Source organism: Protopterus annectens, chromosome 1.part1, assembly GCF_019279795.1.
Source record: "Protopterus annectens isolate FY-2018-M chromosome 1.part1, PAN1.0, whole genome shotgun sequence".
Lineage (NCBI taxonomy): Eukaryota > Metazoa > Chordata > Ceratodontiformes > Protopteridae > Protopterus > Protopterus annectens.
This window is the reverse complement of record NC_056726.1, coordinates 1,028,054,463-1,028,081,482: the sequence shown is the minus strand read 5'-3', so window position 1 is coordinate 1,028,081,482 and position 27,020 is coordinate 1,028,054,463. Positions and strand designations below refer to the sequence as shown.

The window sequence follows — 27,020 nt, the reverse complement described above, 5'->3', positions numbered from 1 at the left end:
CCCTAGTGACACAGTTGCCCTGATTCCTTGATACATACAGTCACCCTGGATAAATATAGTCACTGTCCCTAGTGATGTAGTTGCCCTGATTCCTTGATACATACAGTCAATAGACATAGTGAGGCAGTTTCTATGTTCCCTTTATACATAGTGTTACTGTCCCTAGTGATGCAGGTGTCCTGTTTCCTTGATACATACAGTCAATAGACATAGTGAGGCAGTTTCTATGTTCCCTTTATACATACAGTCACTGTCCCTGTGATGCAGTTGTCCTGTTTCCTTGGTACATGCAGTTAATAGACACAGTGATGCAGTTGTTCTGTTCTTTGATATAAGCAGTCACTGTTCCTGGTGACACCTTTCTCCTTGTTCATTGGTATATACAGTCATAGACATAGAGATGTAGTTGTGTTCCATCACTGTTTCTTGTGATGTCATTGTCCTGGTTCATTGGTACATACAGTCAGTAGGCATAGTGATGTAGTTGTTGTGTTCCCTTTGTATTTACAGTCAGTGTACCTAGCTATGTAGCTGTCCTGTCCTAGGACATTGGTACATGCAGTTAGTAGACATAGTGATGTAGTTGCGTTCCATCACTGTTTCTTGTGATGTCATTGTCCTGATTCATTGGTACATACAGTTAGTAGACATAGTAATGTAGCTTTTGTGCTCCCTTGATTTATACATTTGCAGTATGTTTTAATGTACATGTGGCAGGTCACCTGGTTCATCTACTATACTTAGTGTTTCATGGTGATTAAAAAAATTTCACTATGACCAGTCCGATTTCTTTGAAAAAGTAATATATCTGTCTACTTACATATGAATATTTCTGGTACCAGAAAGCAATGCATTTCTAAACTGCTCTTATACCAAAGCAGTCATCCACAAAATAAGTGTCTGTGTTATTCTTAATGATATCTAAGCTAGAGTTAGCTTTAATATAATTTGGTAGTCACTTCCAGGTGTCAACTATTTTTTCAGAGAACAAATTAACATATCTCCCATTGCTATAGAAGCTTCTGCATAGGTTGTCCTGTGCCTATCGAATACTATTTGATAACGACATGCATTCCTGAGATAGTCTCTAAATGCACTCATGCTATATTCCATGCCATCGTTGTTTGTCTGATATGACATTATATGTTATTTCTGCAGAGGTTTTAGCTGCACATAATTTACTGGTTTCTGCTAGATCGCCTGATGTAATTCTTTTCGCTACTATGTATAATGTATTGGATTTCTAGCAGCAGCTGAAATGGGTACACTGTGATCAGTTCAATACCCAGGTTAACAAAATTAATAAATATAAATAAACACAAACATACATTCTTACTGCTGAAAAATGTAGTCTGCAGATGCACATTTTCCATATATCTGCCGATTGGAAGTACTCAGTGTGATAGTAAACTGATGTGTGTGGTTTTTTTGTGTGTGTTTCAGCTCATGATGCTTCACTCTCTACATTCCCAGCAATTCAGTTACGTGATCATTATTTGCAAATGTTACCTTTTACCTATGACCTGAGCATAAAATGCTATGATTCAAAGCTAATACAGAACGCGACTTTAAAGACAGAGCTAATAATGTATTTGCTGGCAGTATCTGCTTAAGTACAAAATACTTTGCACAGCTCAGACTTTCCCAGTCAATAAATAAATAAATAAATGCTGGCAGCAATAATTTAAAGAAAGACCATACACATCTCCATTTATCAGATTCTAAATAAACAGCCTAGCGTCTTCATTAATGTCAACAGATTTTGTAGTGTCTCTTTGGTAATGTGCTTTTATATATTTTTTTTAATTTTGTCACTGTCTGTTTTTCAAATGTGTTTATGAGTAGTATCAAGCATTCCAACTGCAAGAGGAAATAATTATGTGCTATCTGATGTTCAAAATTTTTGCTAACTAGATATCTAGATTTTTGGTTGGGTGTACATACTTTTCAAGGGTCTGTGTTCTTGTTTCCAATCTCTGCAGGCTGAGAAGTATGTTTGTATAAATTCGTACATCACCAGATGAACAGCCAGTTAGGTCACAGACAGGACACGTGGTTAAAGTGGGTGAATACAGATCCAGCAAGAGGCCAGTTACTAGTGGTGCTCCACAGGGATCAGTGCTGGGACCACTCCTGTTCAGAATATACTTCCCTGAAGTCAAGGCTAATGTGGAAGGTCTCTGGGTAACAAAGTTTGCCAAAGAATGCAAGCTGGGACAATCACAGAATCCCCCACTGATGTAGATATCCTTCAGCATGGGTGTAGATCAGATAAATAATTGGTGCCAGAATCATGGCCTAAAACTTAATGGGAAAAAATGTATTATCATAACCTTTCAGAAGTTAAATACCCTGCAAATTACAATCTCAAAAGCACACCCCCTAACAGTGGACTCAGAGGTGAGAGACCTAGTTAAACAGATAGAGAGTAGCCTGAAGTTTGATTGCCATGTGTCCTCAGTGGTGAGGAAGTCATTTTATGTGACACAACTTATAAGTAAATGTATGGCAAATATAGCCAAAAAAACTATGGTCCCACTGTACTCCGCCCTCATTAGATCAATAGCTGAGTATAATGAGCCATTTGGTATGTACTTGACTAGACACTTACAGCAGCTGGAGTGATCTCAGAGGTTTATCACAAAGAAAATACAAGGTGTAAACAACATGTCTTATGCAGATATACTAAAAGCCAAATCCTTTTACACTTTCTCCTACTGACTATTAAGAGATAACCTATACCTGACCTACAAGGCACTCACAAATCCAGACCTGATGGATCTAATGCACATCCACAAGTCAAACAGCATGATGTCTACCAATCTATGGATCTAAAGTTATTCAACAACTCATGCTGGAGAGACATATGTGTTTCAGAGATTGCCCTTTCTTAGTAACAGGCGTCCTGTTTGCATTAAGCAGAGCCCTTCCCTGTTCCTCTTCAAAAACAATTTTGATCAGTGGATGGGGATTCACAAATTCACACCTGGGGTAGTGATATATCCCTTATGGACAGGGGAAATCTTAAGATACTCAAGGCATATACACAAATCCATGCCATCCTTTTGTTGCTAGGGTCATATATTGGGTCAATTCAGGTTATATTGGCTGGGCTTGTAAGTACTCCTGAGCTGTTAGGTTCATAGGTTCATAGGTTCATACTAGGCTATCTGCCCTAGGGCATTTATAAGCCTAACCAGATTGTGTTTGGCTTTCACCACCCTTTTATATTAGTTGACTGTGCCTCTGTATAGTAGGTCACAGAAGGTAGCCCTATTAAGGTTAGTTCACTGTACCTCTGTCTAGCAGGGACACAGAAGAGATCCCAGGGATAAACTTACGATCTCCCATCCACTTGTCAAGATTTCTCTTGAATAGGGTCAGTGAGGGGCTCTGCCTAACATGGATTGGAATTTTGTTCCAGAATGAAGGGAGCCTCTGGGATATTAATCAGTCACTCCAGCATGTCCTATTTATTTCTGTGCTGAGGTTCAAGTCCCTGGAGCATGTAGCTCTAAGGAATTTGGATTTCCTGAGGTGGAGCATGTCCATTAATTCCCGGTTGGACATGGCTTTGTACATCAGACACAGATTGCCTCTGAGTAGGCAGTGCGCAACTGAGTAGAGCTGGAGTTTTTTTAGCCGAACTGCATAGGGCATCTGTTTGAGTCCCTTGATCCTCTTGGTGAGGTAGTTTTGGGGTCTTTCCAGTTGCTGCAGGTGTCGGCTAAGGTACATCCCAAATGGAGCATTGTATTCAATTATGGGCCTGATAAGTGATGAGTAGAGGGGCACAATGACTTCTCTTGATCTAGATGTGAACCCTTTCGTGATAAGGTGGGCTATATAGAAGGTCTTTCTAACAGCTTTGGCAATGTGATTGTCAAAGGAGAGATTACTATCTACTTGGGTCCTCAAGTCCCTAATTACTTCTTCCATACTTAATGGATTACCACCTATGTGGTAATTTGTGGGCACTTTGTTTTTCCCAAAGGGGATGACTATGCACTTTTTGGCATTTAGCTTTAGGCCATGACTCTGGCACCAGTTATTCGTCTCTGTGAGACCCTTTTGGAGGATGCTTGTGTCAGCCAGAGAGTTGATTATGGCACCCAGTTTGCAGTTATCCATGAACTTTGTCAGCCATAGTTCACCTGTGTTAGCCTGTACCTTGGAGAAATATATACTGAACAAGAGAGGTCCCAGGACTGAGCCTTGTGGGATACCACTTGTAACTGGTTTAGAGTATGACATGGCACCTGCAATTCTGACCATGTGGGTTCTATCACTGAGCCAGTTTGCAAACCATCTTGTGACATAGGGGTTGATATTTAAGATGGTGAGCTTATTTAAGATGCCCATGTGGGGTATTGTGTCAAAGGCTTTTGCGAAGTTCAGGTAGGCTGTGTGGACTACCTTCCCTTCATCTATGGCTTTGGTAACTGTTTCAAAGAAGTTGACCAGGTTCAAGAGGCAAGATCTGCCCTTAACAAAGCTAAATTGGGTAGGATCCAGTGTCTTGAGGTTCCCAATGTCTTTGTTTATGATTTCCATGATGCTGTGCTCCATAGCCTTGCAGACCAGGCTAGTCAGGTTTATAGGGCGATAGTTTCCAAGGTCCGTTGTGGCACCACCTTTGTGGAGTGGGACCACTGTTGCTGTACGCCATTCCTTGGGTACATATCCTGTAGTAAGGCTGAGATTGAACAGTGACTTTATGTGAGGGTTTAGTTCTTTTTGGAGCTCATGTAAGATGCAGCCCGGGACACCTTCTGGTCCCATTGATGCTGTGTTTTTTGCTTTGGAGAGGGCAGCTCTCACCTTTGCATCTGTGATTTCAGGGAGGCTACACTCTGTTGGGATAGACATTTGCTTTTTTTGGGGGGGAGAGGGGAGAAGTTTGCACTGAACCTTTCTGCCAGGATGTTGGCAATATCTGTGGGTTCAGTGTATTTTTTGTCATTATGCCCTAACTCAGAGCATATCTGGGGATTGCCTCCCAGGTTCCTGACATAACTAAAGAAGGCCTTGTGATTTTCTTTAGTGTCTTGTGCAATTTTTCTTTCGAAGCTGGCCTTAGATGATTATATGAGGGATTGTAGTTTCTTGCTAGTACTGATCAGAGATGCCTTCCCTTTTTGGGATTTCATTCTATCATGTAGTAGCTTTCTCCTTCTGTTGTATAGCTTATTTATGGCCAGGGTCCACCAGACAGGTCTCCTGCCTTTGGAGGAGTGAGTCTTGGGTTTATTTGGGATAGCATGCTCCATGCATTCCTGTAGGTGTCCATAGAATGCTTTTATAAAGGATTCTGCATTTTGGGCCGTATTTTCCACTGGCCCGGGGGCTTTGATGGATTCCACCTCAGTTTTGAGAAGTGTGAAGTTTGCTTTTGAGAAGTTCTTCACCGTGGTTTCCTTGGCTGGGTGTGGGGACGAAATATGGATGTCCAGTGAGATTAATTTATGGTCTGAGCTTACCAATGAGGGGTATACCTCTGGTGTGGAACATAGAGACCCCATGTTGGTGATGACCAGGTCCAATATGTTTTCCCCTCTTGTGGGAGTGGTGACCAGTTGTTCCATAGCATTTGAGTTTATAAATTCTAGGAACCATTGGGCAAGGGTGTTGGGGCTTGAGTAGTTTTCCCAATCAATGTTTGGGTAGTTGAAGTCACCCAATATAATGGTGTTTGGAGAGACCTTCATTTTCTCCAGTGTTCTCAGGAAAGCCAAGTGGGGTTCCTGTGTTTGCGAGGGTGGTCTGTAGCAGGCTACAAAGTGAAAGGCAGTTTTGCCCACTGTTAGTTGCATATGGATGGTCTCCGATGCTTCGTACAGTGCCACTAACCTGGAGGTGTGGGTATCTTTGATGAATATGGATACTCCCCCTCCTTTTGTGGTTCAGTCTGAGTTTTGGGGCCGAAAAGCATGGTATGAGGTATATCCTGGTTGTGCTGAGGTGCTTTCGGGAGCCTTGAACCAGGTTTCTGTTACTGCACAGATATCGATGTTCTCCATACTGAGGAGAGTCTCGAGTGCATGCATCTTGAGTTTTAGACTTCTGGCGTTGAGCAACATTACCCTTAGTTTTTTTTTTCTTTGTGTTGTCTATGGAGGTGGGGTTGTCTATTGAGCCCTGCCTAAAAAAGGTACTATGGGGAGGCAAGAGCCTTTGCCAGTATCTTAAAACCCAGGGGTGGCAGGTGCAAGCCGACCCTAGCGAAGCAACGTGGCTTGTTGAGCATGTCATCCCAGGCTGACAGACACTGGATCCCCTTTGTATGACACCAATACTTTAGCCAATTGTTAAAATTGATCATTTTGTCTTTATACTGTGGCATCATTCTTGGTGAGGGTAAGATGCCACTCAAGGTCAGGGTCATACCGGCCTGGGATACATGATCAGAGAGCTCCTCTATGTCTCTTTACATGTAGTCCAGGGAGGTATGTCTGAGGTCATTCACACCAGCATGGACAATGACAAAGTCATATTTGTACTTGCTTTGGAGTGACCTGAGTGCATGTGTTATGTGGCGGATCCTGGCACCTGACAGGCAGCTTACAGTGGCCTTCTCTTTGTTCAGTCTGGTGAGCGGGACGTCAGTGTGTCTGACAATAGAGTCACCTATTACAAGTGTGTTAGGTGCGTTGTTTAGCCTTAGGGGCTGTGACTGTGTGGCACACTGACTTTGTGAGCTGTGTGTTACGTAGGTATTGTTGCATGGTAGGTTTTGCTTGGATGTCTGCTTTGGAGGTGTCTGCTGCTTTAGCAGATTTTTGTTTAGAGCCTCCGAGTATGTTTTTGTGTGTTTATGTGTTTGGTTTGCTGATGCGATAGGTCTATGTGAGATTGGATTTGTGGTATGTGTGGTTACCTTTTCCTCCTGACCGGCTGTGCCAGTACTGTGTTGAGAGAGCTCAGCCTCCAGTTTGGCTATATAGTTGCATCTCTCACATATATTTGAGCTTGTTGGGAGGAGGAGAGGGTGCCTGTGTACATAAGGCAGTTGTAACATTGCCTCAAGATTCCCAGATTCATCAGCTGGACTGGGGAGTAAACCCGAAACTGACCTTTGGACATGCCTGAATGGTATAGGGAACTACTTATTGACTGATCAGACAGGACCAATAGGGACTGAGTACTTAAAAGGAGTATAAGAGTGTGTAGTTCTTAAGTTTATTAGTGTTTACCTGTAAGATTACTTATACGAGCAAGTGCAGGGCTTTAGAATGAAAATAGAGTGTTTATTTTGAGATTTAGAGCAGTTCTGAGGAAAAAAGTGAAGAGCAGACTGTGGAGCCGGGAATAGTTTAAACCTGTTTAAGCTGTGCTGCCCAATACTGCGCTATGTGCAAAATCATGCAAAACCATGCTAAAGTGGGTTTTAAAGCAGGGGACTTGAAAGAGTTAGGAAATAGCCCAAAACAGCCAGTAAACAACTAGTTACTGGGCTGGCACCACTCCTCCAGGGACAGATAGGCTGCTTAAAGCTCCCCACTCTCACTGGTGAACAGAGAAGCTTCCTCCTATCCAAGTAAGGATATGGGCAACACAGGAACTTGTACTGAAGTCCAGAATACAGCAAAACCTGAATTCAGGACTATTCTAGCACAGAAAAGGTGGGAAAACAAGGATATATATATATATTTTTCTTTTTTTAGGACACTAACAGAGGCAGAAAAAACACAGTAAATACTTTGCACAGGCTAGCGCACTTGAGTGGGCAGCCTTAACAGTTAAATCACACAACAAACAATTACTTTAAAGTGCAGGTAAGGAGAAAATGCAATAAACAGCTTATTTAGGTATTACAGCAGTTACAAACTTGCTTTTAGCGAGAAAATGCAGTCGCTAATGTAAAGGTAGCAAAGAAATACTTAATCAGGTAGCCTGTAGGCATGTATGCATTAGCTAGTAATCTCATATGAACCCATGAACCTGTTGGAGGTTGGGTATCTGTTTTCTTTTTTACATGCATACAGGAGTGTCCTATAATGATACAGTAAGGGACATGGAACATTATTCTTTGAAAAAGCCAAAAACATATGACTAACTGAAATTAGCTTTATTAAAAAATACATACCTGGTAGCCACCTATAAAAATGTGTAGCAATAAAAGTAAGGGAATTAGTGCATTTTTTTACATTCTCACCTTTAATGTTGGTATCCGCGGAGGTGCAGTGGTAGCATTGTTGCCTCACAGCAAGAAGTTCTCCCGTTCAATTCTCGGCTGGAGTGCGGGGAGTGCCTTCTGTGTGGAGTCTGCATGTCTTCCCCACGGTTGCATGGGCGTTCGAAAGATATGCATAAATGGGCATGCCTTCGTTGAAGGTTGGACATCAAGCTGACACCTCGGCGTTCGTTAAAAAATCCACTGCCAATCATTAGCGGACCAGAGTTCCGCTGTGGAGACCCCTAACCGGGAAAAACCGAAAGACAACCAATGTTGGAATCTCTGCTCTTCACATCCTATAAAATGGTTATCCTTACTTCAAATCCTCCATACTGTCAAGTAAGAAATTATTGTTCTCACACTACAAATTTGGTCTGAATGTCAACAATTGAAGTAACTTACCATGCAATTCAAAGAACTCTTAGGTGAATATTAGTCATGTAAATGACAGATATTACTAAATCTGTGAGAGTAAATGATTCAGTTGTTCTTCTATCTGCTAGTTACTGAAACCTTCTTAGAGAATAAAAATCTGTTATGAGAGCATAAGCAGAAATATGCTAAAATATACAAAATTGCAGCTGAGTGAATTATTTGATTGTAATATTATGTAGTGAAGTGCCCATTAGTATTAAATTGTAAAACTTGATAATTTGCTACTTACGTTTTTGTTCATTAGTAATTGCAGAAATCGGATGGTATTCAGTCATATAACATAAACAAGATAAGTTATTCTGAAGAGGAAAATGATCCATGCGAAAAACACAGCTACCGTCACACATGTGTTCAAAGCTTACTGGCTGACCATTTTGATACAAAATACAGAACCAATATCTATAGTTGCTGTTTTTGCTGGCACATATAAATAGTTTTTCATCTTCTTCTACATATATTTCTGGTTCATCGATCTGATCTATAAAAAGAAAAAAAAAAAAAAAAAAAAAAAACATGAGAGCACTACTGGGAAAACATTTTGCATATACTAAACGGACTGAAATTTACAGGAGTTTTAACTCATCTCTTCACACATACATTTTACAACACACTATTTCAACTTTCTATGAATGAAAAAATTAAACTGAGTATTTTGTGACCTGCAGAAAATTTTCTATCAGATATTTTTTGATGTACCAAATATATTTCTGAGAAATATTACTTTTATATCTTTGCACATCAGAAGGAGAAGTAGTCTGTCAGCTTATATCGGTAAGGCTATATGCTATTAATAAAGACTTACTTGTAGGCTTGGGTTTGATTCCCTTAGCCTATATTTGTCCACTATGTGACTATGAGCATGGCACTTAACTAGATAGCGCTTGGCAGAAATTGTTTTACAGTCGTCAGTGATGCCCTTGACTTCCTGCCTCATAATTGCCTATAACACTGTAAAATAATGCGTTTCATACTTCTACATGACTGGAAATATATAGGTTCATAGGTTCATAGGTTCATACTAAGCTATCTGCCCAAGGGCATTTATAAGCCTAGCCCATAGTTATTTGGCTTTCGCCACCCCTTTAGTTTGAATAAAACTATGCCTATTATTTTGCTGTGCCTCTGTCAAGCAGTGACACTGAAGTAATCCCTGGGGTATATCTGCGATCCCCCATCCATTGGTCAAGATTCCTCTTGAACAAGGCCAGCGAGGTGCTCTGCCTCACATGTACCGGGATTTTGTTCCACAGCATAGGGAGTCTCTGGGTGATGAATCTGTCCCTCCAGCATGTTCTATTAATAACCGTGTCAAGGTTTAAGTCTCCCGCCCTTGTGGTTCTGAGGGATCTAGATTTTTTGAGGTGAAGCATATTCATCAAATCAGGGTTTGACATGGCCTTATATATCAGGCACAGGTCACCTCTGAGCAAGCGGTATGAGACTGAATAGAGCTGGAGTTCTTTCAGTCGGGCAGCATAAGACATATTTTTGAGACCCTTTATCCTTTTGGTGAGGAACTTTTGGGGCCTTTCCAGCTGCTGCAGGTGTCTGGTCAGATACATTCCGAATGGGGCATTGTACTCAATCATAGGTCTAATGAGTGATGAGTACAGGGGGATGACACCATCAAACCTGTCAGCAGTCTGCCTTATTTAATTCTTTGTTTTTCATCACTATGGTTGAATCAGTTTGTCAAGATGTTTAAAGTTCATAGTGTGTCATCCACAGTACACTACATTAGAGCCAAAGTCAAATTAGAGCACAGACTCTGGATTCAATGCATAAAGTTTTTAACCCATCTGTTTTTTTAAGATGGGTCTCACTTAGGCTTTAAGTAATTGTTTTCATAAAGTAGACATCCCTAGCAGTAACGGTTTTTAAATGTAACCCCATTACTTTCAAGGTTTTGGGTTTAAATACCCAAACTTGTAAGATTAGTGCACCTGTAGCTCTAAATTGTTATAATCACGTCTAACAATTAGATCATTCAAACATAGACTAACAGATTACACAACCTTTATTGCTACTAGCACTAAGATCATGCTCTTTTAATCATACAAACACAACATTTAAATAACTATTCCATTAAATAACAATAATAAAAATAATAATAATACCATCAGTACAAGTGGGTGTTCAAAAGACATGCGTTGAATGGGTGTGCCTTCGTTGAAGGTTGGGCGTCGGGCTGGCAACTCGACACCATAAAAAACAACTGCCAATCATTAGCGGACCGGAGTTCCTCTGTGGCGACCCCTAACCAGGGAAAGCCGAAAGACAAACAACAACAACAACCATCAGTACAAGTTCTAAAGGACCCAAATATAATGTAGTCAGCAAATTTTGTTGGTAACTGTATTTAGAACACAACCTAGAACTGATTACTGAATTTCCTGTGTGCACTTATTTTTAAAATCGTTTTTTTCTTAAAACTTGTATTTTATCTGTCTCTGGCCTAGCACTCAAGTGTGGGGTCATTTACTGCACTGTTATAATTTGTTGATACTTGTGAACCTATGCTTTCCTTAAAAAAAAAACAAAAAAAAATCTTGCTTTTTTCCCACTTTTCTGAAATTTAAAAAAGTTCAGTTACAGATTTACTGTTCTAAACTGTTTGTAAGTTTCTTGGTGGCCATTGTTTGCTCGGGCTAAAGGGAAGTCTCTGTGTTCATCAGTGGCAGTGATAAACATTGAGCAGCCTGCCTGCCCCTGTGGGAGTGATTACTGCCTTGAAACTGTAGTTTTATTGGCCATTTTGGATCAATTCCAAACTCCTTGATCTCCCTCTCATAAAACCTGATTGCCTTGTGGTTTTGGCATCTTTTCGGACTTGTTGGCTGTTGTTGAAGCACCCACCAAGAGGAGACAATGCTGAGAGAAGAAAGGAGCCACTTTTGAGATTTTAAGTATTTTGCTTCAGATTATTTGTTAAGTTTTCTGCATTGCCACCTACTTTTGAGCATTTTCTGGCTTGTTAAACTTGATTTCTGTGTTGGTAACTGTATTTAGAACACAACCTAGAGCTGATTACTGAATTTCCTGTGTGCACTTAATTTTAAAATCATTTTTTTCTTAAAACTTGCATTTTATCTGTCTCTGGCCTAGCACTCAAGTGTGGGGTCATTTACTGCACTGTTATAACTTGTTGATACTTGTGAACCTCTGCTTTCCTTAAAAAAAAACAAAAAAAAATCTTGCTTTTTTCCCACTTTTCTGAGATTTAAAAAAGTTCAGTTACAGATTTGCTGTTCTGAACTGTTTGTAAGTTTCTTGAAGGCCATTGTTTGCTTGGGCTAAAGGGAAGTCTCTGTGTTCATCAGTGGCAGTGATAAACATTGAGCAGCCTGCCTGCCCCTGTGGGAGTGGTTACTGCCTTGAAACTGTAGTTTTATTGGCCATTTTGGGTCAATTCCAAACTCCTTGATCTTCCTCTTCCTCTCTTAAAACCCTCTTTTGTGTGGTTTTGCGCATTTTTGCGCATAGTGCAACATCGGGCAGCGCCGCCTGATTGGCTTTAAACTATTCCTGGCTCCACAAAGTCTGCTCTTCACTTTTTCCCTTAGAACTGCTCTATCTCTCAAATTAAACACCATATTCTCATTCTAAGGCCCCTCACTGGTCCAAATAAGTAATCTTACAATTTAGCACTAATAAACTATAAGCGCTACTTACTCTTATACTCTCTACGATTACCTTGTCCCCTATTGGTCCGTTTTAAATTCAGTTCCCTATATTACTCTAGCATGTCCAAAGGTCAGTCAATAGTTTCCTCTCCAGTCCAGCTGGTGAATCTGGGAATTTTGAGGCAATGTTACAACTGTCTTATGTACATGGGCAACCCTCTCCTCCTCCAAACAGGTTCAAATATATGTGAGAGATGCAACCATATAGCCAAACTGGAGGCTGAGCTCTCTCATCGCAAAACTGGTGTAACCAGTCAGGAGGAGAAAGTAACCTCACACAACACAATTCCAGTATCACATAGTCCCACCACAACAGTGAACCAAACACATAAAAACACAAAAACATACTCGGAGGCTCTAAATAAAAATCTACCTAAGCAACAGAGACCTCCAAAGCAGACATCCAAGCAAACGCTACCCCAAAACAAAACACGTACAACACATAGCACACAAAGTCAGTGTGCTAAGCAGTCACAGCCCTTAAGGCTGAATAACAACCTGATACTGACGTCCCGCTCACCAGGCTGAATAAAGAGAAGGTCACAGTGAGCTGCCTGTCAGGCACTAGGATCCGCCACATAACGCAAGCACTCAGGTCACTCCAAAGCAAATACAAATATGACTCAGTCATTGTATATGCTGGCGTGAATGACCTGAGACGTACCTCCCTTGACTACATGAAAAGAGACATAGAGGAGCTCTCTGATCATGTAGCCCAGGCCGGTATAACGCTGACCTTGAGCAGCATCTTACCCTCACCTAGAATGATGCCACAGTATAAAGACAAAATGATCAATTTTAACAATTGTCCAAAATTTTGGTGTCATTCAAAGGGGATCCAGTGTCTGTCAGCCTGGGATGACATGCTCGACAAGCCACGTTGCTTCACTAGGGATGGCTTGCACCTGTCACCCCTGGGCTTTTGGATATTGGCAAAGGCTCTTGCCACCCCCATAGCGCCTTCTTCAGGCAAGGCTCAAAAGTCAAACCCACCTCCATAGACAGCACAAGGAACAAGAAACTAAGGGTAATGCTGCTAAATGCCAGAGGTCTTAACCTCAAGATGCACACACTTGAAGCTCTCCTCAGTATGGAGAACATCGATATCTGTGCAGTGACAGAAACCTGGTTCAAGGCTCCAGAGAGCACCCCAGCACTACCAGGTTATACCTCATATCATGCTTATTGGCCCCAAAACCCGGACCAAACCCCAAAAGGAGGGGAAGTTTCCATATTTATCAAGGATATCCACACCTCCAGGTTAGTGGCATTGCACGAAGTATCGGAGACCATCCATGTGCAACTGACAGTGGACAAGACTGCTTTTCAGTTTATAGCATCCTACAGACCACCCTCTCAAAGTCAGGAATCCCAATCGGCTTTCCTGAAAACATTGGAGAACATGAAGATCTCTCCGAACACCATTATATTGGGCGACTTCAACTACCCAAACATAGACTAGGAGCATTACTCAAGCCCCAGCACCTTAGCCCAAAGGTTCCTGGAATATATAAACTCAAATGCTATGGAACATCTAGTCACCACTCCCACAAGAGGGGGTAACATACTAGACCTGATCATTACCAACATAGGGACTCTATGCTCCATACCAGAAGTATATCCCTCATTGGTAAGATCAGACCATAAATTAATTTCACTGGATATCCACATCCTGACCCCTCCCCCAGCCCAGAAAACCACAGTGAAAAACTTCTCAAAAGCGAACTTCACACTTCTCAAAACCGAAGTGGAATCCTTCAAGGCCCCAAGGCCAGTGGAAACTATGGCCCAAACTGCAGAATCCTATATAAACACATTCTACGGACATCTCCAGGAATGCATGGATCATGCTATCCCAAACAAAATCAAGACCCAATCATCCAAAGGCAGGCGTCCAGTCTGGTGGACCCCAGCCATAAATAAACTGTACAACAGAAGGAGAAAGCTACTACATGATAGTTCAAAATCCCTAAAAGGGAAGGCAACTCTGATCAGTAGTAGCAAAAAATTATGATCCCTCATAAAATCTTCCAAGGCCAGCTTCGAGAGAAAAATTGCACAGGACACTAAGGACAATCATAAGACTTTTTTCAGTTATGTTAGGAACCTGGGATGCAACTCCCAGACTTGTTCTGAGTTGATTCTAAATGACAAAAAATACACTGAACCCACAGACATCGCCAATATCCTGGCAGACAGGTTCAGTGCAAACTTCTCCACCCCCCCCCCCAAAAGAGCAAGTATCTATCCCAGCAGAGTGCAGCCTCCCAAACATCTCTGATGCTCAGGTGAAGGCCGCCCTCTCCAAAGCAAAAAACACTGCTTCCATGGGACCAGATGGCATCCCAGGTTGCGTCCTACATGAACTCCAAGAAGAACTAATCCCTCAAGTAAAATCTGCGGTACAATCTCAGCCTCACTACAGGATATGTGCCCAAAGAATGGCGTACAGCAACAGTGGTCCCACTCCACACAGGTGGCGCCTCTACGGACCCTGGAACCTATCGCCCCATAAGCCTGACTAGCCTAGTCTGCAAGGCTATGGAGAGGATCATCATGGAACTCATAAACAAAGACATCGGGGACCTACAGACACTAGATCCTACCCAATTTGGCTTCATCAAGGGCAGATCCTGCCTTTTGAACCTGGTCGACTTCTTTGAAACAGTTGCCAAGGCCATAGATGAAGGGAAGGTAGTCCACACAGCCTATCTGGACCTCGCAAAGGCATTTGACACAATACCCCACTCGGGCATCATAGATAAGCTATCCAGCCTAAATATAAACCCCTATGTCACAAGATGGGTCACAAACTGGCTCAAAGACAGAACCCACAGAGTTAGAGTTGCTGGAGCCATGTCAGACTCGAAACCGGTCACAAGTGGCATCTCACAAGGTTCTGTCCTGGGACCTCTCTTGTTCGGTATTTACTTTTCTGAGGTACAGGCCAACGTGGGAGGACTATGGCTCACCAAGTTTGCAGATGACTGCAAACTGGGTGCCATAATTGACTCTCCAGCTGACACAAACATCCTTCAAAAAGGTCTCACAGAGACGGATAACTGGTGCCAGAGCCATGGTCTAAAGCTAAATGCCAAAAAGTGTATAGTCATACCATTTGGTAAAACAATATGCCCACAAATTACCACATAGGTGGTAATCCATTAAGTACAGAGAAAGTAATTAGGGATCTGGGGACCCAAGTTGGATAGCAATCTCTCCTTTGACAACCACATTGCCAAAGTGGTTAGAAAGACTTTCTACATAGCCCACCTCATCATGAAAGGATTCCCATCTAGATCAAGAGAGGTAATCGTGCCCCTTTATTTATCCCTCATCAGGCCCATCATAGAATAAAATGCCACCTTTGGGATGTACTTTACCCGACACCTGCAGCAATTAGAAAGACCCCAAAAGTACCTCACCAAGAGGATCAAGGGACTCAAACAGATGCCATATGCTGCTCGGTTAAAAAAACTCTAGCTCTACTCAGTTGCATACTGCCTACTTTGAGGCGATCTATGCCTGACATATAAAGCTATGTCCAACCAGAATTAATGGACATGCTCCACCTCAGTAAATCTAAATCCCTTAGAGCCACGCGCTCGAGGGACTTGAACCTCAGCACAGAAATAAATAGAACATGCTGGAGGGACAGATTCATAACCCAGAGGCTCCCTTCGCTCTGGAATAGAATTCCAATTCATGTTAGGCAGAGCACCTCACTGACTCTCTTCAAGAAGAATCTTGATGAGTGGATGGGGGATCGTAGGTTTGTCCCAGGGATTACTTCCGTGTCACTATTAGACAGAGGCACAGTAAACTAAACTTTAAAAAGGGAACAGTATGCTCAAATCAAGGGGTGGCGTAAGCCAAACACAATCGGGCTAGGCTTATAAATGCCCCAGGGAAGATAGCCTAGTATGAACCTATGAACCTATGAACAGACATCTGAGGTCATAAAAGGAAAAATTCCCCCATCATCTCTTTATCCCACCACTGTCTATTATTCACTCTATACTCAACAAACCCACCTCCTGCCCCGCCACCTCCTCTGTCATATCCCTGTACACCCCCAGCCGCTCTTGTTGAAGCTCTGATCAATTTCTCCTAGCAATCCAAAAGTCAAAAGGAAAAACAGGACAAAACTAATATAGCTACTCAGTTGCCCTAGGTTGGAATAAACTCCTACTGAGCATTAGAAGTTTTCCCCACACACAAATCTTCAAAAAAGCATTAGCTGAAACCCAGCTCTGTACATGCCAAAGCACGAATTAACTCATTTATTGTGCTCTCTCTCTCCACTACTCCTGACTCTCTTATCGTTACACTAACTACTCCCTTCTGCACTTCCTATCTAAACTCCGCCCAACTTATTCCTCTCCTTGCTCACCTGCACTTACCCTCACCGTTTCTCACCCTGCAAATTCTTTCATCAAACCACGTTTAACTGCTACTAGCTTCCTCTCTTCTTCCTACTGATGTAACAACTACTTTTGCACTACAAACTACATAAGGCATTGATATGTACTTAATCTAAGTGTCTCCTTTGATAAGCACATCGCCACAGTAGTCAGGAAGTCCTTCTACGTGGCACACCTCATCATAAAAGAGTTCTCATCCAGGAAAAAAGAGGTCATTGTTCCTCCATACTCCACACTCCTTAGACCCATTATAGAGTACAACGCCCCTTTTGGAATGTACCTCACAAGACATCTGCAGCAGCTGGAAAAGCCACAGAAGTACCTCACAAAGAGGATTACTGGCCTCAAACAGATGGCCTACACTGACCATCTCAAATAACTCCAGCTTTACTCCATAGCATATCGCCTATCGAGGTGATCTCTGCCTAACATATAAAGCTATGTCAAACCCAGAGCTGTTGGACATGCTACAACTAAAGAAATCCCAATCCCTCCAAGCTACATGCTCTGAGGACCTAAACCTTGTCACCACAATAAACAGAACATGCTGGAGGGATAGATTCCTGTCCCAGAGACTTCCCATACTCTGAAACAAGCTACCCATCTATATCAAAGTTCCTCATTAGCACTCTTCAAGAAAAATCTTGATGAGTGGATGGGAAAGAGGAAATACACCCCGGGAATCACTTCTATGGCTCTGCTCGACAGTGGCACAGGAAAATAACTTTCTTGTGTGGCGTAAGCCAGGGAACCTTATTGGCTAGGCTTACTTAGACCCTTGGGCCAATAGCCTAGTACCTACCTATGAACCTATGAACTAATGTGTCAATGTTGTACTTAAAAACTCATGTATGTGCAAAATGTCTTATAACTGCTGCTATCTGTAGTTTGGATTCTGTATGTACATAGAGCTATTCCCACAGGCCTCCACTGAAAATGGGCTCTTGTTCAGTCGGATATACCTGGTTAACAAATGTCAAAATAAAACAAAGAAAAATAAAAAACACTGCATTATTTTATCACTTTCTGTCACCTAGCTTTCTCACTAAATATACCACAAGCCTGCTTTTCTTTCACTTCATATTGAAATTCCTGCTTGCATTACACGAACTTACATGAAAATGAAGGAATACTACAGGTGCAAACTTACAAACTGATCCAGCAGTCATTTCCTATGGAAAACATAATTAGCATTCTGTTCCTCATGTGTTGTGTTGGGAATCTGCTATGCAAGGCAAGGTAAATCTGCAACAGGTAGAGAAGCCTCACTACAGATTAGATTCAATAATAAAGTCTGTAATTTTGGAAAATAACTCAATTGTGTCAGCAAGGAATGAAGGTATTTCCTTGTCTAAGGCTTTAGGTGGTTCTCAAAAATTATTGCTAATGTTCAGTTTTCAGACATGCAGACCAAACAATGTGTTTCAGTGGTGGTTCATTTTTCTGCATCTTTATAATGTCGCATATGCATCCAATCTGAGGTTCTTTAAACTTCAGGTAATTTTTGATATTAAACTGAAAGTATAGAATTGTCTTTAAGCTCATATGTCAATGTTGGTCTAAGCTGTCTATAATTCACATTTCACACATGGCTTGTGACATTGGCAAGGTACTATATCAGGCGGGAATCCTTTATATCTGTGAAGGTCCACATTCACAGAGACTGTACAAAAATGTCCTATTTCAGAGTTGTATATTTCTAAGTGATGCTGTGAGAAACAGGGCTTCATTACATTAACAAGAGTCCATTAGCAAGACTGATATGCTAATGAAGCCAGATAGTGCCATAGTCTATAAAACTCTAGCTGGACCTCAAACGTACCTCACCAAGAGGATCGTGGGCCTCAGACAGATGCCCTATGCTACTCAACTAAAGAAACTCCAGCTCTACTCAGTTGCTTACTGCCTACTCAGAGGCGATCTCTGCCTGACATACAAGGCCATGTCTAACCTGGAATTGATGGACATGCTCCACCTTAAGAAAGCCAAATCCGTTAGAGCTACACGCTCCATGGATTTAAACCTCAGCACAACAATAAATAGAACATGCTGGAGGGATAGATTCATATCCCAGAGGCTTCCCTCGCTTTGGAATAGAATCCCGGTTCATGTTAGGCAGAGCCCCTCACTGACTCTCTTCAAGAGAAATCTTGATGAGTGGATGGGAAATTGTAAATTTACTCCTGGGATCACTTCTATGGCCCTGCTGGACAGAGGCATGGGAATCCAGTCTAAAAGGGTGACGAAAGCCAACACATTCTGGCTAGGCTTATAAATGCCCTAGGGCAGATAGCCTAGTACCTACCTATGAACCCATGAACCTATGTGCACAGGAATTTCAGAAAGCACCAGCTGGAAACTTATGAAGCCCTACTACATAATGAAGATGCCTGGCCTGAACTGGCTAGAAAGGCAAGTACTCCCATATACATAAAACATCTTGGTGAAAAGTGTCAGCACAGGTAGCATGACCTAAAGTGGTGCCACATTCTTATTAACTTCAGAAATGAGAATCAGAAGTTCAGGACAGGCGCATAAAATGCACCGAAAGATGTTTCTTTCATGCCGTTTTCTTCTTCTATCATTTTATCTGTTCTATAGATGCACTCATACCTCTCAGCAGTACCCAATTCCTCAGTGTTTACCAGTTTTGACAGCAAAATAATGGGGTGCCACAAATTCCTGAGTGGCCCCTTTAATTCCTGATTTTATTTATTTATTTATTTGTTTGTTTATTTATTTATTTATTTGTTTTATATATACAACTTTAAATTTATGGCTGACATCACCATTCCTCACCGGCCTACATGGGTGTGCATGATGCCATCAGCTTCGGAGGCCGACTTCCTGTTGGACTTGGTCGGATATTTGATTTGAACTGTTTTAGAGGGAAACAGGGAATACAGCAGCATGGCAATGCCATCCAGTGGAGAAGAATTTAAGTTCTGTACAGTCCACCCAGCAGACCCACCAACTGTCCCACTGATGTCCACAGGATTAGAAAATCAGCTCAGCCTCCAGGTAAGAAAAAAGAGCCTCCAGGTAAGAAAAAAGAATAAAAATGCTGAAACACTAACAGGCTGGTTAACGCTTATGCTTATGACATCTAGTAATGTTATTTTCTGCAGTATTTGGTGTCCTTGATAGCAACTCTTTTTGTATTTGTAGGCAGCGGCATAGCTGGGGGGGTGGGGCAAGAGGGGCCTTTTCACCTTTACTTTATTAGTTTCTGGGCATTCTTTTTTAAGAACAGTCACATCCTGTTCTTCCTGTCCACACAATTTAAAACTGTTTTTACTGCCAACAAGAGTGAGTGCTGAATTCAAAACAGTAAAGGGAGTTAACTGCTGTAATTGTTCTAAACGTTGCAATTAAATGCTGCTGCAATTGTTCCGAGTGTGTGTGATCTGATACGCTGACAGATCGTTTCTGGGCATTCTTCTTTAAGAATGAGAGCAAGTGCTCAATTCAGAACAGGGGATTAACTGCTGCTGCAATAGTTCTGAGTGTGTAACTTTATTTTTATCTGACAGTTTCTGGGCATTCTTCTGCATCTGTAATTTTTTATTTTCATATGGTACGGTAACACAGAGGTCAGAACAGAAATGTGTGCATGGAATGCTGTACATGGAGGTCAGAACAGTAGAATTGCATTTATACAATGACTGGTCATTAATATTCTAAAATGAGTATGCTGATTGGCCAGCCCAGACTTTTTTCCATTGTTATATTCTGTACGTTTTATTTATTCATTTATTTATTTGAAATAAAAAAAAAATAAATCTGTAATCTGGACTCTGGACATAAGAGAGACAGGATGGAGAAAATACTAGTAAAATCAGATACGTTATTTAAAACTAAAGACACGTACCCAATTTTCTTTGTATTGCCTCCATTCTGTCTCTCTCCTACCCTGAAACTCTCCAAAACTTTTTTTATAAAAAAAAAAACAAAAAAAAAAAAAAAAGAGCAACGGAGACCTTCTTTTCTCCAGTGCTGTTTTTCCAAAACACTGATATACTGGGTATGCATGGGAATGCAAGTCCCATAAGCATGTGCAGCACATCAAAAAAAGGCACCAGGATATTACCAGCCGAAGAAGCACAGTATGGCCCTGTTATACAAAGTCATTATTTAAGAAAAATAAGTATTTTTTTTTTTCTTAAATAATGTCATTGTATTATAGCAATATCTGACTCTGTGGTGTGGTATATTAAGATTTACCAAAGTTAGGCTTTATTTTATCATTCTGGCATCGCCCTCGTGATTAAACACACTAACCATGGCTAAATCTTAATATACCACACTGACATCATTGGTTATTGCTTAATTAACTGCTGCTGCAATGAGTGTGCAACTTTATTTTTATCTGATACACTGACATTCCTCAGCATCTGTTCTCCCTGTCCACCCACTTGCACGATTTGTGTGTGTGTAAAATGCCTGGTTTAATTTCTCCAAGTCTTTTGGGTTTCTAATACCATGACGGGAATGGATCCCATTCCTAAGTCAAAGTACGATTAAAGTTCATTAAATTAGTATTGTTTCAATCTTTGATGTCAGCCAGTAGTGCTCTTCGCAGCAGCCACAATGTGCCCAGTAGTGACTCCTTCTGCAATTCATATGGGGTTACATGGACTGGTAACATATCCAAATATGATTGTAGACTATTTTTTATAAGGCCCATTGCTGCTACTACTATTGGAAATGTCTGGGTATCTTTCTTCCACATTGCTCTCATTTCTGCCCGCAGATCCTGGTAGTTTATGACTTTGTGTCTCTCTGTACACAAGACACTGTAGTCACTGAGTGTGGCTATTTCAATGAGCAATGCTACTTTTGTCTTATTTTCTTGGACCACTATATCCGGTTTTCTAGCATCGATCTTTTGAACTATTGGTAATGGGTGATCCCACGTGACATAAACTTCATCATTTTCTATGATGCTTTGTGGCTCATGTTTCCAGTGTTTTTCAGCCACGCAAGTACCATAATGTTTGCACAATCCCCAGTGCAACAGTCTTGCCACATTATTATGCCTTTCAGTATACAGTCCTTCTGACATTAATGTATTGCAACCAGCAACACGGTGTGTGACTGTTTCCAATTCGGTTTTACAAAACCCACATTTGTCTGTTTCTCCCACATGTTCAATGGACTTTGTAAACCAGCATGAATGTATCCCACTATCTTGGGCTGCCAATATTAACCTTTCATTTCTTGGTTTGAATTCACTTCTCCTTAACTATTACTGTGTTCGTTCCTGATCAACATGAGGTTCTTCCAGAAATTTTCTATATTTGCAACTATATTTATGCTTTTTCCACATTTCTTGCCATCTCATCTGGTCTTTTACCTTGTATTCTTTCTTTTGTTTTTTTGGCACATTCAGTTGCTGCCTGGTTTTTATCTACTTCTGGTCTGATTTCCATTCCTGCTTGACGTCAATATGCTTCAGCTAGATTAAGCAGAGAAGTCATCTTAGATTTATTCTCCTCATGTTTCAAAACATTCACTACATTTGGATCTTGTGAGGTCAGTAGATAATGTGTGAAGTCCCACGATTGCAGCTCTATACATGTAGTCAATTTCAAGGAGGCCCATCCCTCCTTCAGAACGGGGAATATATAATCTTAGTATATTTCTCTCCCTCACTACCCTGTGTTCTTGTGGTAGAACTTTATCAGTTATTAATTTAGCTGCACAGTAATAGGTACTAGGCTATCGGCCCTAGGGCCTATACAAGCCTAGCCATAACAATTCCTTGGCTGTTTCTTCCCACAATATTTACTTCCCTGGACACCTGTCTAGCAGGGTGACTGACCTGATCCCTGGGGAGAATTTCCTATCTCCCATCCAATCGTCATGGTTCCTTTTGAAGAGAGCCAAAGAGGTGCTCTGCTTGACATGTATGGGCAGTCTATTCCAGAGTCTGGGGAGTCCTTGAGTCAGGAACCTATCCCTCCAGAATGTTTTATTCATTGTGATGACAAGGTTTAGATCCCTGGAGCGTGTGGCTCTGAAGGATTGTGATTTCTTTAAATGTAGCATGTCCAGCAGCTCTGGGTTTGACATGGCCTTGTATGTTAAGCAGAGATCGCCTTTGAATAGACAATATGCGACAGAGTATAGCTGGAGTTTCTTTAGACGGTCAGCAGAGGGCATCTACTTTAGGCCTGTGATTCTTTTAGAGAGGTATTTCTGCATCCTTTGCAGTTGTTGCAGATGTCGTGAGAGGTACATACTAAATGGAGTGTTTTATTCTATAATTGGTCTAATGAGGGATGCATACAGTGGGACAATGACCTCCTTTTTTCTGGATGAAAAGCCCATAGTGATGAGGTGTACCACATAGAAGGATGTGGTGATGTGGTTATCGAAGGTGAGACCACTGTCTTCTTGTGTCTCTAAGTCTCTTATCCTACTTCCGGTGTTTAATGTACTGCCACCTATGTGGTACTTCATGGGTACATGTTTTTTCCCAAAGAGCATGACTATACATTTCTTGGCATTGAGCTTGAGCCCATGGCTCTTGCACTAAGCATCTGTTTCTGTAAGGCCCTTTTGTAGAAAAGCCAGAGTCCATTAGTGTTGGCCTGTACTTCAGAGAAGTAGATGCCAAACAAGGGTGGTCCCAGAATTGAACCCTGAGGTACTCCACTTGTCACTTGTCTGGAGCTGGATTTCGAGTCAGCTACTTTTACAGTCTGGGTTCTATCAGTAAGCCAGTTGACAACCCATTGAGTGATGTAGAGATGAATGCCCAGCTTACTACATTTATTTATGGTTTCAGAGTGGGGGATGGTGTCGACGGCCTTGGTGAGGTCCAGATAGGCTGTGTTGACTGCCTTGCCCTCATCTACACCTCTGTAGATTGATTTGAAGAAGCCATTCAGGTTCAGGAGACAAGATAGGCTCTTCACGAACCCAAACTGGGTGGGGTCCAGTGTTTGAAGGTTGCCAATGTCTTTATTTATAAATTCCATGATAATTTGTTCCATGGCCTTGCAGATCAGGCTCATCAGACTGATGGGGCTGTAGTTCCCAGGATCCAAGGTGGATCTCCCCTTGTGGAGTGGGATAAATGTAGCTGTGTGCCACTCAGTGGGCATGAAGCCTGAGGTGAGGCTATGATTAAACATGACACTTGGGTGAGGTGCCAGTTCATTTTGTAGTTCAAGTAGTACACAGCCTGGGATGTCGTCTGTTCCCATGGATGCTGTATTCTTAGCTTTGGAGAGTGCAGTTTTTAGCTGTGTGGCCATTATTACCGGAATTTGGCAATATTTCGGTATTGAGATGAGCCCTTTAGGAGATGAGAGGGGGGTGAAGTTGGCACTGAATCGATCTGCCAGGATATTGGCAATATCCTTGGGATCAGTATATTTAATGCCATTCTGCTGTAGCTCAGAGCAGATCTGAGCATTGCCATTTAGATTCTTGACATAGCTATTGAATGCCTTGTGGTTGTGTTTGGAATCTTTGGCAATTTTATTTTCGTAATTAGCTTTGGAGGATTTAATGAGGGATCTCAGCTTCTTACTGAGGCTGGTAAGGAAGTGTTTTTCATCCTGGGATTTTCCTCTTTTCTGCAACAGTTTCTTCCTTTTGTTGCAAAGTTTGTTTATGGCAGGGGACCACCAAATTGGCTTCCTTTTTTTGGAGGAAAGCGTCTTGGTTCTAATTGGGATAGCACGATTCATGCACGAGTGGATGTGCTTATAGAGTGCCTTAGTGTAGGATTCAGCAGTCAAACTTTCAGGTCCCTTCTGACCAACGAGGGGCTGACCATAGGTGTGGAGCATCGATTTCCCATGTTGGTAATGACCAGGTCTTGGATATTGGAGCCCCTGGTGGGACTATGGTTTAGTGGATCCAGGGCATTGGAATTTATGAATTCCAAGAACCGTTGGGAAAGGTGTTGGTACATGAGTAGTTTTCCCAGTTAATGGCAGGGTAGTTGAAATCACCCAGTATTAGGGTGTTTGGTTGTATCTTAATATTTTCCAGCATGTTTAGAAAGGTGAAGTGAGAATCTTGGGGCATGGTGAGGGATCTGTTGCAAGCTACAATTTGGATTGCAGTCTCACCTAGTGGTAGTTGCACCTGGAGAATTTCAGACACATTGTGTTGGGCAACTAGCATGGTGGTGTGAATATCCTTGGTGAATATGGACACTCCTCCACCTTCAGTATTTCGGTCCTGGTTTGGTGGCCGAAAAGTGTGGTAAGAGTTGTAGCCTGGTATTGCAGTGGTGGTCTCTGGAGCCTTGAACCAGGTCTCAGTTACTACATAGATATCGATGTTGCCCATTTTTAGGAGTTCTTCGAGAGAGTGCATTTTGAGATTTAGACTGCTAGCATTGAGTAGCATTAGCTTCAGATTTGTCATGCTTGTACCTGTTACAGTGATGGTTTTGTCCTTTGAACCTTGCCTAAAAAAGGCACTATAGGGGTGGCAAGAGCCTTAGCCAGTAACCTGAATCCAGGGGAAGCAGGTGCAGAGCATCTCTGGCAAAGCATCATGGTCTGTCAATCATGTCATCCCAGGCAGACAGATACTGGATCCCCTGTGAATGACACCAGAAGCTTAGCCAATTTTTGAAGTCAATCATTTTGTCCTTATACTGTGATATCATTCTGGGTGAAGGCAGGATGCTACTCAGGGATAGGGTCATACCTGCCTGGGCCACATGATCAGAGAGCTCTTCCATGTCTCTTTTCATGTAGTACAGGGAGGTACGTCTCAAGTCATTTACTCCAACATGGACAATGACAGAGTCATATTTGTACTTGTTGTGGAGTGACTTGAGTGCATGCGTTATGTGGCGGATCCTGGCACCCGACAGGCAACTGACAGTAACTTGTTCAGCCTGGTCAGTGGGACATCAGTGTGCCTGACTACAGAGTCACCTATGACTAAAGTGTTGGGTACATTGTATTGCCTTAAGGGCTGTTGTTGGGTGGCACACTGGTGTTGTGAGCTATGTGACACTTTGACTGTGATTGGTGTTTGTTTACTTCTGTTATATCACATGGATCTCTATGGACAGTCCTAATTGCTACATTCATTTGTTTTATCAGACTTCTTAGTTTTTGGGTTTTATTGACCTCCTGCAGTCTATTTCTTTCATTGATCGTAATATACCTATCCATGTCCATTAAATCAGGCAACTCTTCTCTTAGCTCATTTTCTTCTAAATTGAGGGCATATCTGTTGTTTTCCGTTTCCTGTGGGCATTCTATAGAAAGTTGTATAACATCGTCCTGTGGCACCTTCTCTTCAATTTCATCCTGCTGTGATCTGTTGCTCTGTCAGATGTGAATTCACTGGCCTGTTACTCCTCAACATTAACTGCATCATAGTTTCCACTGTTTCCTGTTCCTTTCCTTGCTGTCTAGCTTCAAGTGAACTTTTATACTGGTTTCCTGTGGAAGGCTCCAAAATATCTTGATATGACACCTGACCAATTGCTTCCTGTTCCACTGGTTTCCCCTTAATTTGGATATCCATTGCTCTATCCTGTTGTGGTGCTTTCTGTATTGGATTTTCTACACTGAATCCCTCTCTTTGCAGGTGCTCCATAACCTCAATTTCTATTTCTTTGACTTCTTTATTACTAATCTCTTTTGCTACTTTTCCTCTTAATCTTCTTATTTTTTGTATTGTAAAGTTTTGCATGTCTGGATTCCTTTGCCAGTATTTCTCTTCAAATATCTTTGGTGCTGCTCTTTTTATATTGGTTAATTTTGTTTTTTCCTTTGCATAAATATTACACCATATTAAATCTCTTTTCCTTTCCCATGTACATATTTCTTCTTCACGTCTCCTGATCTTCTTGCTTTTCCTTATTCTGGGGACTCACTCCAACATGCTGTGATGTAATCTGTTTTAGACCTTCTACATTAAATCCATCACTTCGCAGGTAATCCTTAACTTCAACTTTTATTTCTTTAACGTCTGCTTTACTAATCTTCTTTTCCACATTACATCTTTGTGCTATTAAAATTTTTTATTGTGAAATTTACCATATCTGGATGCCTTTGCCTTTATTTCTCTTCCAATATCTTTTGGGCTGACTTGTCTATATTAGTTAACTTGGGTTTCTCCTTTGCATAAATATTGCACCATATTAAATATCTCTTTCTTTCCTGTGTCCATATTTCTTTCTCATATTCTTCAAATATATCAAGTTTTTGTTGTTGATCTTTTTGCACTTCCTCAGATGCTTCCTTTTCCAAATAGATCAAAGTTTATTGATGCATGTACTGTTTTTCAAATATCTGTTGTATTAATGAATGC

At 41.5% G+C, this 27,020-nt stretch overlaps 1 protein-coding gene across 1 annotated transcript in view; it reads right to left on the bottom strand.

The window, feature by feature from the left end:
- Window positions 1-27,020, bottom strand: part of LOC122808793 — a 1,139,808-nt gene that overhangs the window by 510,437 nt on the left and 602,351 nt on the right. Inside the window, exon 6 of the mRNA XM_044079839.1 lies at window positions 8,841-9,089. Within this exon, the coding sequence (XP_043935774.1) occupies window positions 8,841-9,089 (249 nt within the window). The remainder of the gene's footprint in view (window positions 1-8,840; window positions 9,090-27,020) is intronic.